The following is a 12,644-nucleotide window of genomic DNA, read 5'->3' as shown; positions in this document are numbered from 1 at the left end:
TGCTAATGCCAGAGCTAATTTTTCTTTTAGCATTTTTTACTAACGTTTAGTGCACTTGGTTCCCCTGAAATACATTTTTCCAGCCAAATTTTAAAGTGCTAATTTACTTTTATTGTTTTGTAAATTTTCCATAGATTAAAGTTTGACATTTGTGTTGAAGTTTTGGTTATAAAATGTCAAGTATTCAAGTATCTTGAAATGGGTGAATATTGTTTACATCTACTAAAATGAGAAAAATACAAGCTATATGGTAAATGTTAAATGTCACACCAAGTTTAGAGAAATGATTTCTTAAGCAAATTCTTCATATTCAAACTTCTACATGTGAAATGCAGCTGATCCAGTCCTCATTTGACTATTTTGGGACTGAAATGTGATCCTACATTTTGCCATTTGATATGTTTATCAAATGGCAAAATGTCAAAATATCAGGTGTCAGTTTCTGTGTGTTCATTAGACATGAAACTGAATGACTGGAACAAAATAAAGCAAGTAATCTGGACTTTTGGTGTCTTGGTGAAGCTGAATATTTATGCCTGAAGAGCAGCTTGTGACAGAAACATTCACAACTGTCTCCTCAGTCATTTCAGTGTCAGACACAGAGACTCCTTTGGTCAAAAATAATGCCAAAGAAAAACATTTTTGTGTAATGGAAGCTCTTCTTTCATTTGTACGTCTGGTATAAGTTTTCTTCTGCGTCTTCCTGCTTCCAAACGGCATGTTGATCACCGTGGTTGTCACTTGTTCAATGAGTTTCTCAGTTTTTTATGTTTCCTAAGACATGTCTCCCGGGCTGTAACGAACGGCCGTGTTGAAAAGTACTCCCTGTCCAGACATCAATCAGGGAGTTACAAGAAGGATGGAAATGGTACAAATGTTAGAGGTGGAGAGTCAAGCAGATATCCAAGAACTGAGTTCCAGTAACGGGAAAGACAGCAGATACTTGAAAACCATTAAATTAGTCAACTTAAAATCAATGATTTCTCTGTGATGTGGATATTTGACCTAAACATTGACATGAATGATTGCTCATTTGGGCAATGATGGATCATTAACCCTGTCATACACATTAACTTGCAGCATTCTTTCTGGTTAAAGCGAGTTTTCTCTGGGAAAACAACCTTCCTCTAGCCTGCTTCAGTTTGAAGATCAAGTGCTCAAGAAGTTCTCAGGTGTCGGTTTCAGATTTATTCCTTACTTCAGCCTTTTATAGAGATTTGATATTCCAGAAGTTATTTGTCACGTCTTTCCAAGCACCCAAAATAAATTGCTTGCTGTCTGGCAAAGGGAGGGTCGAGTCTCAGTTTTGGTTGTGACAACCTGTCATGTCATCGTGAGTGCTGTCGCTCCCGCTGCTCTTGCTCTCCAGAGCCAGCAGTGATCTCAGCTCTGAGAGTTTCCTCTCCCAATGGATCCCAAAGGTGCCTGCTGTTTGGATTCTGCATGGAGCAAAGAATCTTAATTCCCATTGTCTGGGCTCAGAAGTGACTTTTGCAATGTATTTGGAGAACTCTGAGCAGGGGAAAGTTGGTGGAGAGGGGGAGCTTCCTGCTGGAGCGATTCTCTCTGGACAATGTGTGGTTTCTAAAGTAACAGGAGTTGCAAGTTTGAGCAGCTCTTCAAAGGGAAGTGAGCTGGACATAAAGGCCCTTGTGGGATACACGGAGCAGAGTGTCAGCAGAGGAATGGACCCTCCTCCTCTTTGCAACATGAATGCACCGCAGACTCAACTCTGCAAGGATTGTGAAGGACCGGCTGAGAGCTTTGAAGAATATTCTTCAAGCAATGGACATTTTGAACCGGACGGTGCCCTTGAAGACACTGAGTGTGCAGGGTTAAGCAGACTATATCATGAATGTCCTCAACACTGTGAGTGTTTTAAAGCTTGCAAGTCCTCTGAGCATTGTGCTAATCATAGCTTAGCCTCTAAAAGTAGCCTTTGCGGTGAACACTGCCCAGAACACCTCCTATTATTTCAGCAATGTAAGCCCTCTGATCAACAGTCGGACTCTTCTGATTATGAGCCAGATGAATCGGAAGTGAACTCTGACAGTTTTGGAGAGTCCGAAATGCCTGGTTTTGTGTCTGAGTGCACAGGAAACCTGAAGCTGCCTCTGGATCATCAGTGTGAGGACTCTGACTCGGAACAGGACCGATCAATTGAGGATTCGGAGCAGAATTTCACCCAAAACATCTCTGACTCCATGGACTCTTTAACATGTGCTGTTAACTTCTCTGAATACGATGAAAGTCAGGACAATGACTGTGATGAAGAGGAGGAGAGCTACGATTGTAACGAGATGGAGGTCAGTGATGAAGAGTCCACGTTGTCAGAGGACACACCTGGTGACCCCTGTGAAAGTGACGGAGCAGAGGAAAACATTGTGCAAACCTCTACAGGCGACGCTTCTGAAGATGTTGACGAGTTGCATGGAGACGATTCAGAGGACGAGTCAAGTCAACATGGCAACTTTGAATCCTGCGCCGAGGAAGACCTGTCCTCCGACGACTCAAAATCCTTCAAGACTTGTCTTGACAACAATTTTCCTTCTGATCCCTGCTCGGATTCATCCGAGGAATCCGACAAAGCAGCTCAGGATGATTCAAGTGACGAGCCCATGCAGTGGGAATCCTTCGAAGAGAATGATGCAGAAAAACATCCGAGCATCGAGAAGAGTAGCAAGGAGGATAAAAAGAAAACTTCTGCCGTTGACACAGTTATTGAGGACTACTTTGATTTATTTGATAGAGCAGATTGCTCTGGACAGGCATTTGCACAAAAGCAGAATTATATCTCCTGTTTTGATGGGGGCGACATTCACCATCACCTCCATCTTGAACAGGAAGCTCTGAAACAAAGCATCAAAACGGCTCACAAAGAGGAAACTACAGAGGTCAAAGAACAGGAGAAAGATGTGCGTACTGAAGAAGCAACTGAAATAAACACCCAAGAAAAGGATGAACGTTGTGAAGATTCAGAGGAGGAAGACCTGAACCAGAGAGACTCCGGATCTTGTGGTTTGGAGAACTGGACCCTAAAATCAGAATTGAGTTCAACAAAAGATGAAGCTGAAGATAATGAGCCGTTTGGTCTTTATCCAGAATACTACCAGGACTCTGAAGAGGATGAAATGTATTATGATGATGAAGCCTGGGGATACGATGGGCAAATTTCTGATGATTATGACGAAGAACCCGAGTACTACCTGGACTCATTCAGAGCAGAGAGCACGTTTGCACCATGTGCCCAAGAAATCTCTGTGGAGGGAGATGTTTGTGAAGACAAAGACTCTGTTGGTGAGGACATTGACTCAGAAGGTGAAGTTATGTCCAAACCCCTCACTGAGACGACCTCTGATTTTAAGGACGATAAGAATCCAGATGCTGAACCGGATGGCCTCTCTGCATTTTCAGAGATGGAGCCTTATTGGACACTCACCGACAAAGAGCAAACCAGAGAGTGTTTTCCTGCAGGTGTTGAGGATTACTATGCATATCAGATTAGAAGCATTCAGTCTTCAGATGCACGGCCCTTGACCAGATTTATTCTGGACAGCAGGTCTTCTGATGGAAAAGATGATGATGATCAAGGACCGGAGGATGTCGAGGAATCATCAATCGTGTTGGGAATGAATGTCCTTGAATTAATCCATAAAGAGCAAAGTCTAGAACCTGAAAATGAGCTGCAGGGAATCTCAGACCTTGCACCTCATCTGGGTGTCATTCACAACGTTGCCTCAAAACATGAGGCCACAGCAAGCCAGGATTCAGAAGAAGAGCAGAGTGACGATGAAACCATAGAGAACTGTGAATGTGAATACTGCATCCCACTGACACAGCAGGTACAATATGTGTCATATTTACTACTTTTTAGATCCTCTAATAAACCCAGTCATTTAAGACGGAGTGTCAGCAACGGTATCCTGCTGCACATGGTCATTAGGGTCACATACAACCTGTTTGGTCATACCAGTTTGTTTTTAGCATGAGGAATCCAGAGTCACTGACCACTTGTTGAAGGACAAGATATGATGTTGTGATACTGACATTCTGTATCAACATGGCAGCAGCTGCCGCATCAAGTCTCTTGTAACCACTCACAGAAACACCACAACACATCTAAGGCTGTTAAGTACCTGAAACAGCTTATCGGGAGCCGTTTGAAGTTGCATAGTTCAAATTATAAAGCAATAATTTTGGTTATTTAGCTTAGAAAAAAATTAGGGTTCATTTTTCAAAGTCATATTTTCACCATGTTCAGTCATTTATAAATGTCAGTTTCAAAATAAATATTTATTTAGCAAGTCAAGTATTTAGTTTGAAACTAAATATTTAGTTGGCAAACAAAATACTTAGTGTGAAGCTAGTTGGCAAGCTAAATATTTGGTTTAAAGCTAAATATTTAATTAGCAACTAAATACTTAGTTTGAAGCTAAGTATTAGTTTAGCAAACCACATAGTTTGAAACTAGCTGGCAAGCTAAATATTTGCCATGAAGGTAAATATTTAGGTGGAAATCCAAATATTTATCTTGAACCTATACTTAGTTTTACAAACTAAACCAAGAGCCAGCTTTTATTTTGAAAGTCTGCTTATAGCTCAACATAAGCTCTGAGCTAAAGCTTAATATTTAGTCTGGAGTTAAATAGTTAGCTTATTCACTAAATATTTAAGTAGGTTAAATATTTAGTTTGAAACTGTGACAATTAAACGAGATAATGTTCTATAATTTTTTTCTGATAAGCTAATAAGATTGTTGTTAATTTTTCTCGACATAATGTTACGAACGGCGCTCCGTATCAGCATGCTTGGTTGCTGCTTTTCATGTTCAAAGTCAAACTCTTATTGTTTTCCATGTTTGAGCTTCAGGCGCCAACGTTCTGCTTGTCTGCAGGTTCCAGTAAAACCACTGCTCTCCCAGTCGGCATCGGACGATCCAGCAAAGATCTGTGTCGTCATTGATTTGGATGAAACTCTGGTGCATAGTTCATTTAAGGTAAGCTGCCCGGCGTGAGCCTCTTTCTCAGTCATAATAGGAGGCTGACAGCAGAAATTACATCCAATGAAATTGTCAGACTCTGCACTGTTAATTAGCAATGACTTTTATTCTGAAATTGTTTTTGTTTACGCTGAATGCCATAAGTTGCTCTGAACATCCAGGCAAAAGCAGCAGGGTCCTCTTCACGTGTTTCCACTAAACGTTTCATTTAAGATGAAGAAGTTAATGCTGCCAGATAGAAAAACAGAGACTAACAACATGGCTGCATTTAAAACTTATGATGCCTTTCATAACAAATACATTTTTATTCATACTTTTTTTTTTCATTTCATTTTTTTCTTCATATTTAATTTTTGACCTTTCTAGATGAAAAATATGCAAAACTGTTCAGATTCTTTGATTTCTCACAACAAAAATTCCCAGAAATAGTTTGGTCTTTAGGATTTGAATGACACATTTTACACACAAATACCACTGATTACCAGCAGCCTCATGTTTTTACATTAATTAAAATGGATATGTTTTATACATTTTGATTCTTTTAGTGGCTGCAGTGGGCGGAAGAAGCTAATGCTAACATGGTAAATTATGCAATAAGCGGCGCGTGTGTCCGTCCCTCTGGTCACAGACTGACCTTACAGATTGTCACTGAATATTTCTGTGCAGAACGTGTAGACAAGATTATTCTGTTAACTCCATGTTTTATATAAAACGGATAATAAAACTCAGCATTGGCTTCATCACACATCACTGCTCCCTGCTCAGAGAGAAGTTCTTAACATTTGTTTCCAGAGTCGCAAACGTAAAATATGCATTTAAATGCAAAACTGCAAAATTAAATGAATGAAATCAGTTAAAGTAACAAACTGTTAAAAATTTACCTATATACAACTGAAACAAAATGAAATACTACAAAACTAATATAAATTTTTAAAAAATTGTTCCACTGGCAGATTATTTCTTGTATAGGAAATAAAATGTCTAATTTTAAATTAAATGATCTGCCAATGGTTTTCAAATCGATAGTAAGAAGTTATTAAATCAAGACCCCATATCTTGCAAGTTAGTTTTGTATTTTATCAAGTGGTATAAATATCTGCACTAGAAAATGGACCAAAAATACTTCTGTTTTTGCAGTGTGTAAAAAAATTATAAAATTATCTACAGAAAATACAAATAAGTCTGTGCAAATATTTTATAACATTTTAAATAAGACAAAACTAACATTTTAATGTTTACTGACTGTAGTGAAATGACCGGAGGAAGTGATGAGTTGTGCTCAGTAGGTGCCGGTGTGCAGCTCTTGGTTCGCTCGCGCTGCCAACGCTGAGAAGCTGCCGGGTAGATCACTTTCTGTTTCACTGCTCCTTCCTAAAAGGAGCCGGTGGAGAGGAGCTCGCATGTCTGTCTGCAGAAACCAGAGGCTCTTTAGGTAAGCGTGAGCTGAATCGAGGCGGCCATGTTTAAAATGACGACTACCTGACTCACGTGTCGATGCGTCTCCGGTTGGCAGGATTTCTACCATCCTGAAAATCAGTTTAGATGAAAAGACGTAAAAGAGAATGTCGTAGTCATTAAACTCAGGGACTCTACATATGGAAGACCATTCCTGCCATGAAATAACAGTCCAATAGGAAGCTGTAATTATGAGTTTTGAATTAGTAATTAAGTTTGAAAGTTATATTTACAAGGCTCAAAGTTATGCTTTTTGAAAGACTTTTCATTTTTCAGATATGACTTTAAAAACAGAAAAATGACTTAAAAACTGTAGTTGACTTTTATTCTCATAATTGACTTTAAAATTAAAATTTATGATAAAATTCAGAAATGTATTTTATTTTCAATTAACTTTTCTCATATTTATGACTTTAAAAGTCAAAATTGCCTTTAAAAGTCACATTTATGACTTTTGTTCTCATAATTATTACTTTTATTATTGTATTTATGACTTTAAAACAGAAATATCACATTGGAGCTCAAAATTATGACTTTTATTCTCATTATTCTGACTTTAAAAATGGCAATGACTTAAAGAAAAGCATCTGATCCTGTGGCGTCCATAACGATGTGAAAAACCCTGGAAGGAACTCCACAGCTTATATACAACGTATAAAATGTGCAGAGAGCCTCTGCTTTGAAATTCATGAGTTCCTCCATGTTTGATTAAGTCGTTATAATAACCTGATGCTGCACTGTGCACACTCTCTGTCAGCGCTGATGAAGATTCTCTCACCTCAGCATACTGATTGCTTGGAGTTTTAGATCTGTGGCTAAATAATGTCTGAAATTATGACTGATGCACTTATAAAATATATCTTCAAGTTTCATCAATGATTAACTTTATTTGGAAAACAAACTATTTATCAACTGAGTTGAGAAGTATTAACGTGGTTTTATGCAGATTGTCTTTAATAACCCAATGTTGGGTTATTAAAGAAAATCTGATCAATCATGTCTAATCATGTCTAATTTATCTTCAACAACAATAATAAATGTGATGCCAGAAAGAAAATACTTGCTGATATTTTAAAATTACTAAAGAAAATGAACAAAATATGTAATTTTTACTTGCTTCTATTTCATTTGGCTCATATTTTTACATTTTGCCAACATGGCACAAACTTTTGTGCCATGTTATTACACTTACATAGTTTATTTTTTTATTACTTTTTTTTTTTTACTTTATTTCTAATTAATTCAGACTGGTAGCTTTCAGTATTAATTAGTTTTATGTCTGTTTTTCATGTTTTTTAGGAAAATTTGCTGCCGAATCATTTAAAGCAGAACTTGTTCTAACAGGGTATCCAATATGAAAACTAATTAATTTACATCACAGCGTCGCCACTCGAGCCCCGCGCCTTTATAGCTCCTCTTCCAGTGATTCAACATCCGAGATGCATAATTCAGATGCTGAGAATTCACCCAGTAAATCATTTTATTTTTTTTTAGCTTCGCCTCCTTATATCTCTGATGTTTTACTAATTGAATATCAAGACTCGAATGGGTTTTTAAAGTGCTTAAAGTTGTAATTGATATGTTTCTTGTCTGTTTTCTATCTCCACAGCCTTTGAACAATGCAGACTTTATCATTCCAGTGGAAATTGAAGGAATTGTTCATCAGGTAGGAACTTAAATCATTTCATTATGGATAAACAATTTGAGTTTAAAAAGCTTAAAATGGATTTTGATTTGGCTCCGATTTGAATGCAAACCTCCTATTTTTCATAAATAATTGGGTGAAAGCGTGGCTTTGCCAGCTGGTTTTGAAGCTGCTGCTCCTGGCAGAGCTGAAGCTCTTTATATTGATGGCTCCCGGCTGCAGGTTCCTATTTCAGGCCCGATAAAATAAGGAGAGCCTGCGAGGCTTCTCAGAAATACCCGCCATCAATCTCAGTCTGTATCACATCTTATCCCCAGATCAGCCTGCAGCCTGACATGCTATAGCCGCTAGCTGCTAGCCGCTAGCTGCGATTAGCTCTTCTAGCTGACTGAGGCTTTACTTTCCAAAAAACAACAAAATTCATTCCTGTGAAAGTTTTGGGTAGCAACCAGTTACATTTACTTGAGTGATGAAAAATTACTTCAGTGAATGCTTTTTATTTTTTTCTGGATGCTAACTGTGATTAACTTCACTTTTAAAATATATATATATATTTTTTTTTAACATCTTTGTTAAAACTGTCGCCATGTTGTGACAGTTTGATATGAGATGGATAATCTGTGAAAACGTCGATCTCTCAGAGCTGCTACTGCCGACTGAAGAAATGCACCAAACAACCAATCACAGCCAGTAGGCAGGTCTGAGCGCTGTCAATCATGCTCATATACTAGCTGTTAAATGTGTTGATGGTGGAGAAATGACTTGCTGTTAAAGGAAATCTGCTTATCTGCCATCATCTGTGGCTATGCTAATTAGCATTAGCATTCTAGCTGCAGCCTACCAGAAAGAAATCATCACACAGAGGTGATTTACAGCGGTAAGACCCGCCTCCTTTCTCTGATTGGTTGTTTCTAGATTCTCTCATTCTGTACAGGGTGACAGTTTCAGCAAATATGAAAACAGAATATTTTTTATAAAAATTAAATACTGCAGCTTTAATGAAGAAAAATCTTGTTTTGATCAAAAATTCACCAAACACACACCTACAGTTTTTATTAAAATTTCATAAGTTGGAAAAGGAACTGATTTGTGAAAAATGATTATGCCTGATTTTTGTTATTTTTTTAAAGTACTCTCTCCTCTGGGCCTGGGTCTGCTTCAAGTACTCCAGGATCGGCTTGTAAAAGTGGGGAAAGCCTATTCTGGATGACTTGGTTCAGAAACATGGCTGCCAGCATCTTACAGTTAAATATAAGGAAATTCATTTAGAAGAACAACACAATTTCTATAAAATTACAACTTTAGCTTCCTTCTAAAGTTGAGTTTATTTTCAGTGACTCTTGTATTTCTGTGTCCATCAGGTTCATGTGCTGAAGAGGCCGCATGTTGATGAGTTCCTCCAGAGGATGGGAGAAATGTTTGAGTGCGTTTTATTCACCGCGAGTTTGTCCAAGGTTTGCTTCCCTAAATCTTCTCAGGTCATCGTCATGCTGGCTTGTAACATCACTGGGGACGGATTTATGTGTGACCTTTCACCTAAACTCATCTTTGCTTTTACAGTTTAGCTCAAAATGAAAGTTTAAAATCTTAGTTTAAATACTATCATAGTTTTGAGCCATAAAGATCTAAATATTGAATTGCAAAGTGGTAAAGACACTTGTAAGAATGGCGGCTCTGCAGCATTGATGAACTGTTGCTGTTCACAGCACAGAGGCTGTTTAACAGGGAACTAATTCATAAATATGTTTGCTTTTTTGGACCAGAGGAAAAAGTACAGAGTTTATTTCACTAAAGATCTTCTGTCTTTCACCAGGAATTAAGTGCCAATGGGTGTTTGTGAGCATAAAGTCATTTTCCAGCTGTTTTTACTTTTTGTCATTTGTTGATGTGACATTAAAACAAAACCCACTTAATTAGAGTAGCTACTTGGCTTCAGCTGGAAATGATTTGTTTTCTATGCCTGAGTCAAAAAATGACAGTATTTCAATCACCTTCCCTCCCAACATGTAGCATTAGCTTGATGTGAGTTTCTAGGGCCAAATAACTAACCAGATATTTAGTTATAGAGTTTGACTGACATGACAAACCTTTTTAGGATCTACATTAACATGCAGCAGCTAAACTCCAAAGAAGTAAAACACAGACTTGATTATGTGAAGAAAAGTGACTCTCTCACACCAGTATGTGGCTTTATGTATAAAGTATTCAGGTGACACGGCTGTTGGGAGGAACATGTGTGCCTTGGGATAAAAATATGAGGAAATGCATCAATATGAATGCAAACTGTAGTATCAGCAGGAAGTAAACACCCAAATCAGTGCAACCTTGGATGTTTGTGAGCATAAAGTTGACTAGATCAACATCTGCTTTATATATAAAGTATTCAGGTGACATGGCTGTTGGGAAGAACAGGTAAGCATTGGAATAAAAATTCTGGTCAGATGTGAGCAAATATTACATCAACGCTGTTGCCAGAGTTCTGGTGTGCTAAACTATAATTTCCTGTGTTTTTCTGTCTCGTTTCCTCCAGTATGCAGATCCTGTGTCCGACCTGTTGGATAAAGGCGGAGCCTTCCAGAGTCGCCTCTTTCGGGAGGCGTGCGTATACCACAGAGGGAACTACGTTAAAGACCTGAGCCGCTTAGGCAGAGACCTGAACAGAGTGATCATCATAGACAACTCCCCCGCTTCCTACATCTTCCATCCAGACAACGCGGTACGCTGCTCCGGTGACTAAATGCCTAAAGTCTGAACTTTATTTCCCACTAAAATCACCGTTTTAAACCTCCAGGTTCCCGTCGTGTCCTGGTTTGACGACATGTCAGACACTGAGCTTCTCGACCTCATCCCCTTCTTTGAGAGACTCAGCAAAGTGGACGACATCTACGACATTCTGAGGAAGAAGAAGACTTCGAGTTAACCGATGTTCGGGTACGGAGAGTCACCAGCGACTGTCGATTCGGGGCCACGGAGGCTGGCGAGCCGCAGGCTCCATCGCGCTTCCCACTACAAGGACCACGCTTTAAAAAACAACGCGCATTTAATCTCATAATCTCACAGCGTGTTGGATAAATCCACCAGTTATCATCGGAATGCTTCATGGACTTACCATAGCCTCTGTAGATAACTGGAGAGCAGTGTGTGTGTGTGTGTGTGTGTGTGTGTGTGTGTGTGTGTGTGTGTTACATGACAGGTGTGACCTTTGTAACTAGATTGTGTGAACAGTTGCGCAGTCTTCTACAAATAGTCCTGGACAAATGAACCACCATTACTCATTTTAATGTCAGTATAATGTAGCATTTGTACAACAGAATTATTAACACGATCACACGGAAAATAAGGCGTCGTAGCGAGAAGTCGACGTAATCGCCTTACTAAAAATAACGTGAAGTATAACCTTAAACATTCAGTACATCTGAATACAAATGTTGATCAATACTTTTGTATATAGAGACAAAAATGTTTTATGATGTTTGAAAAGATATGCACAAAATATGCAATGCTTCAAAATAAAAAATAATGCTCATTATGCTAAAACCCTGTTTAAATTGCCTGTTCAATACATGTGCTTAAGAAAATCACACAACTAAATCCCCACTTTACTTTAACCCAGGAAAGAAGATTATTTAATAATTTAAGGTGACAGTTTAGCTTTATTAGCTCTCTGTCTGAAGAGCTTTTGGCTTGAATAGCTGTTAGCGTTCTCATTTCTCAATGATTCTCCACTTCAGTCTGCAGCTGGTAAGATACTGACAACTTCACACATGCTGCTGTTTGAACACACTTGAATCTCTATTTTATGAAAGAAGATGATGGTGTTACGTTTTCTGATTTATGATTAACTGTAACTGTCTAGAATCAGTTTGTGTAAATGTTTAATTGTACTGTTTTTAGTTTAAAGAACAAATGCGACATCCTGTCAAAGAACTGGCATGTTAAAATGCTTTACTATTATTTAGGAAACGAGACATATTGCTTTGATATATGTGAAGAAACTGACAAACAAATTAGTTATACTAATGAACAGAAACGGGTTTGGAAAAGGAAAATTTTATGTTTTAAATTTTAATATATTAATTTAAAAGGCATTTTTAAAATGGAATCTATAACGAATATCTTTTCATGTCATCATTATTGCACTGTTTTTGTCATTTTGACAGCTAACCAATGGCCATGTTCCTATATGAACTATAGCTTTAGCATAGCCACATTAGCAGTTAGCCATACAGGAAGTTATCATCCATCTAATCTGTCACCAAATTGATAAAAAGTTGCATCTAACTTTATTTCTTCAGTTTTTGGTTTACAGTTTTCATTCAGTTTGACTCTGGATAGCCGTTAGCGGCTATCCAGAGTTATTAGCATGACTCTTATAACCATTTTAAGCTTTATGTTTTTGTACAGCAATATTTGAATATAATTATCTTCAAAAGGATGCTCCTCTTCCCCTCCACCATTCCTACAAAAACAAAAATCTGTTAACTTAATGCCGAGTAGCTGTTAGCTTTACATTAAGTAGCTGTTAGCTTAGCGTTCAGTAGCTGT

The 12,644-nt window shown here is 38.1% G+C and overlaps 1 protein-coding gene across 1 annotated transcript; it reads left to right on the top strand.

Moving 5' to 3' along the window:
* Window positions 1-1,304: 1,304 nt before the first annotated feature.
* On the top strand, window positions 1,305-11,659 carry LOC103138158 (uncharacterized). The gene is made up of 6 exons (XM_007552276.2): window positions 1,305-3,842; window positions 4,895-4,996; window positions 8,064-8,120; window positions 9,461-9,553; window positions 10,630-10,815; window positions 10,891-11,659. Exons 1-6 carry the CDS (start codon window positions 1,497-1,499, stop codon window positions 11,017-11,019), a joined length of 2,913 nt encoding a protein of 970 aa, XP_007552338.1. The 5' UTR covers window positions 1,305-1,496; the 3' UTR covers window positions 11,020-11,659.
* The last annotated feature ends 985 nt before the right edge of the window (window positions 11,660-12,644 follow it).

This window comes from Poecilia formosa, unplaced genomic scaffold (assembly GCF_000485575.1).
Source record: "Poecilia formosa unplaced genomic scaffold, Poecilia_formosa-5.1.2 Scaffold47, whole genome shotgun sequence".
Lineage (NCBI taxonomy): Eukaryota > Metazoa > Chordata > Actinopteri > Cyprinodontiformes > Poeciliidae > Poecilia > Poecilia formosa.
The sequence above is the reverse complement of the archived record's forward strand: the minus strand, read 5'-3'. Positions and strand labels throughout refer to the sequence as shown.

What these genes read in the sequence shown, in the direction of transcription:
- LOC103138158 (XM_007552276.2), top strand. Translation starts at nt 1,497, where the DNA reads ATGTATTTGGAGAACTCTGAGCAGGGGAAAGTTGGTGGAGAGGGGGAG. An exon ending in TTGAAGGAATTGTTCATCAG is followed by an intron (nt 8,121 to 9,460) that starts GTAGGAACTTAA and finishes TGTGTCCATCAG; the next exon opens with GTTCATGTGCTGAAGAGGCC. An exon ending in TCACCGCGAGTTTGTCCAAG is followed by an intron (nt 9,554 to 10,629) that starts GTTTGCTTCCCT and finishes CGTTTCCTCCAG; the next exon opens with TATGCAGATCCTGTGTCCGA.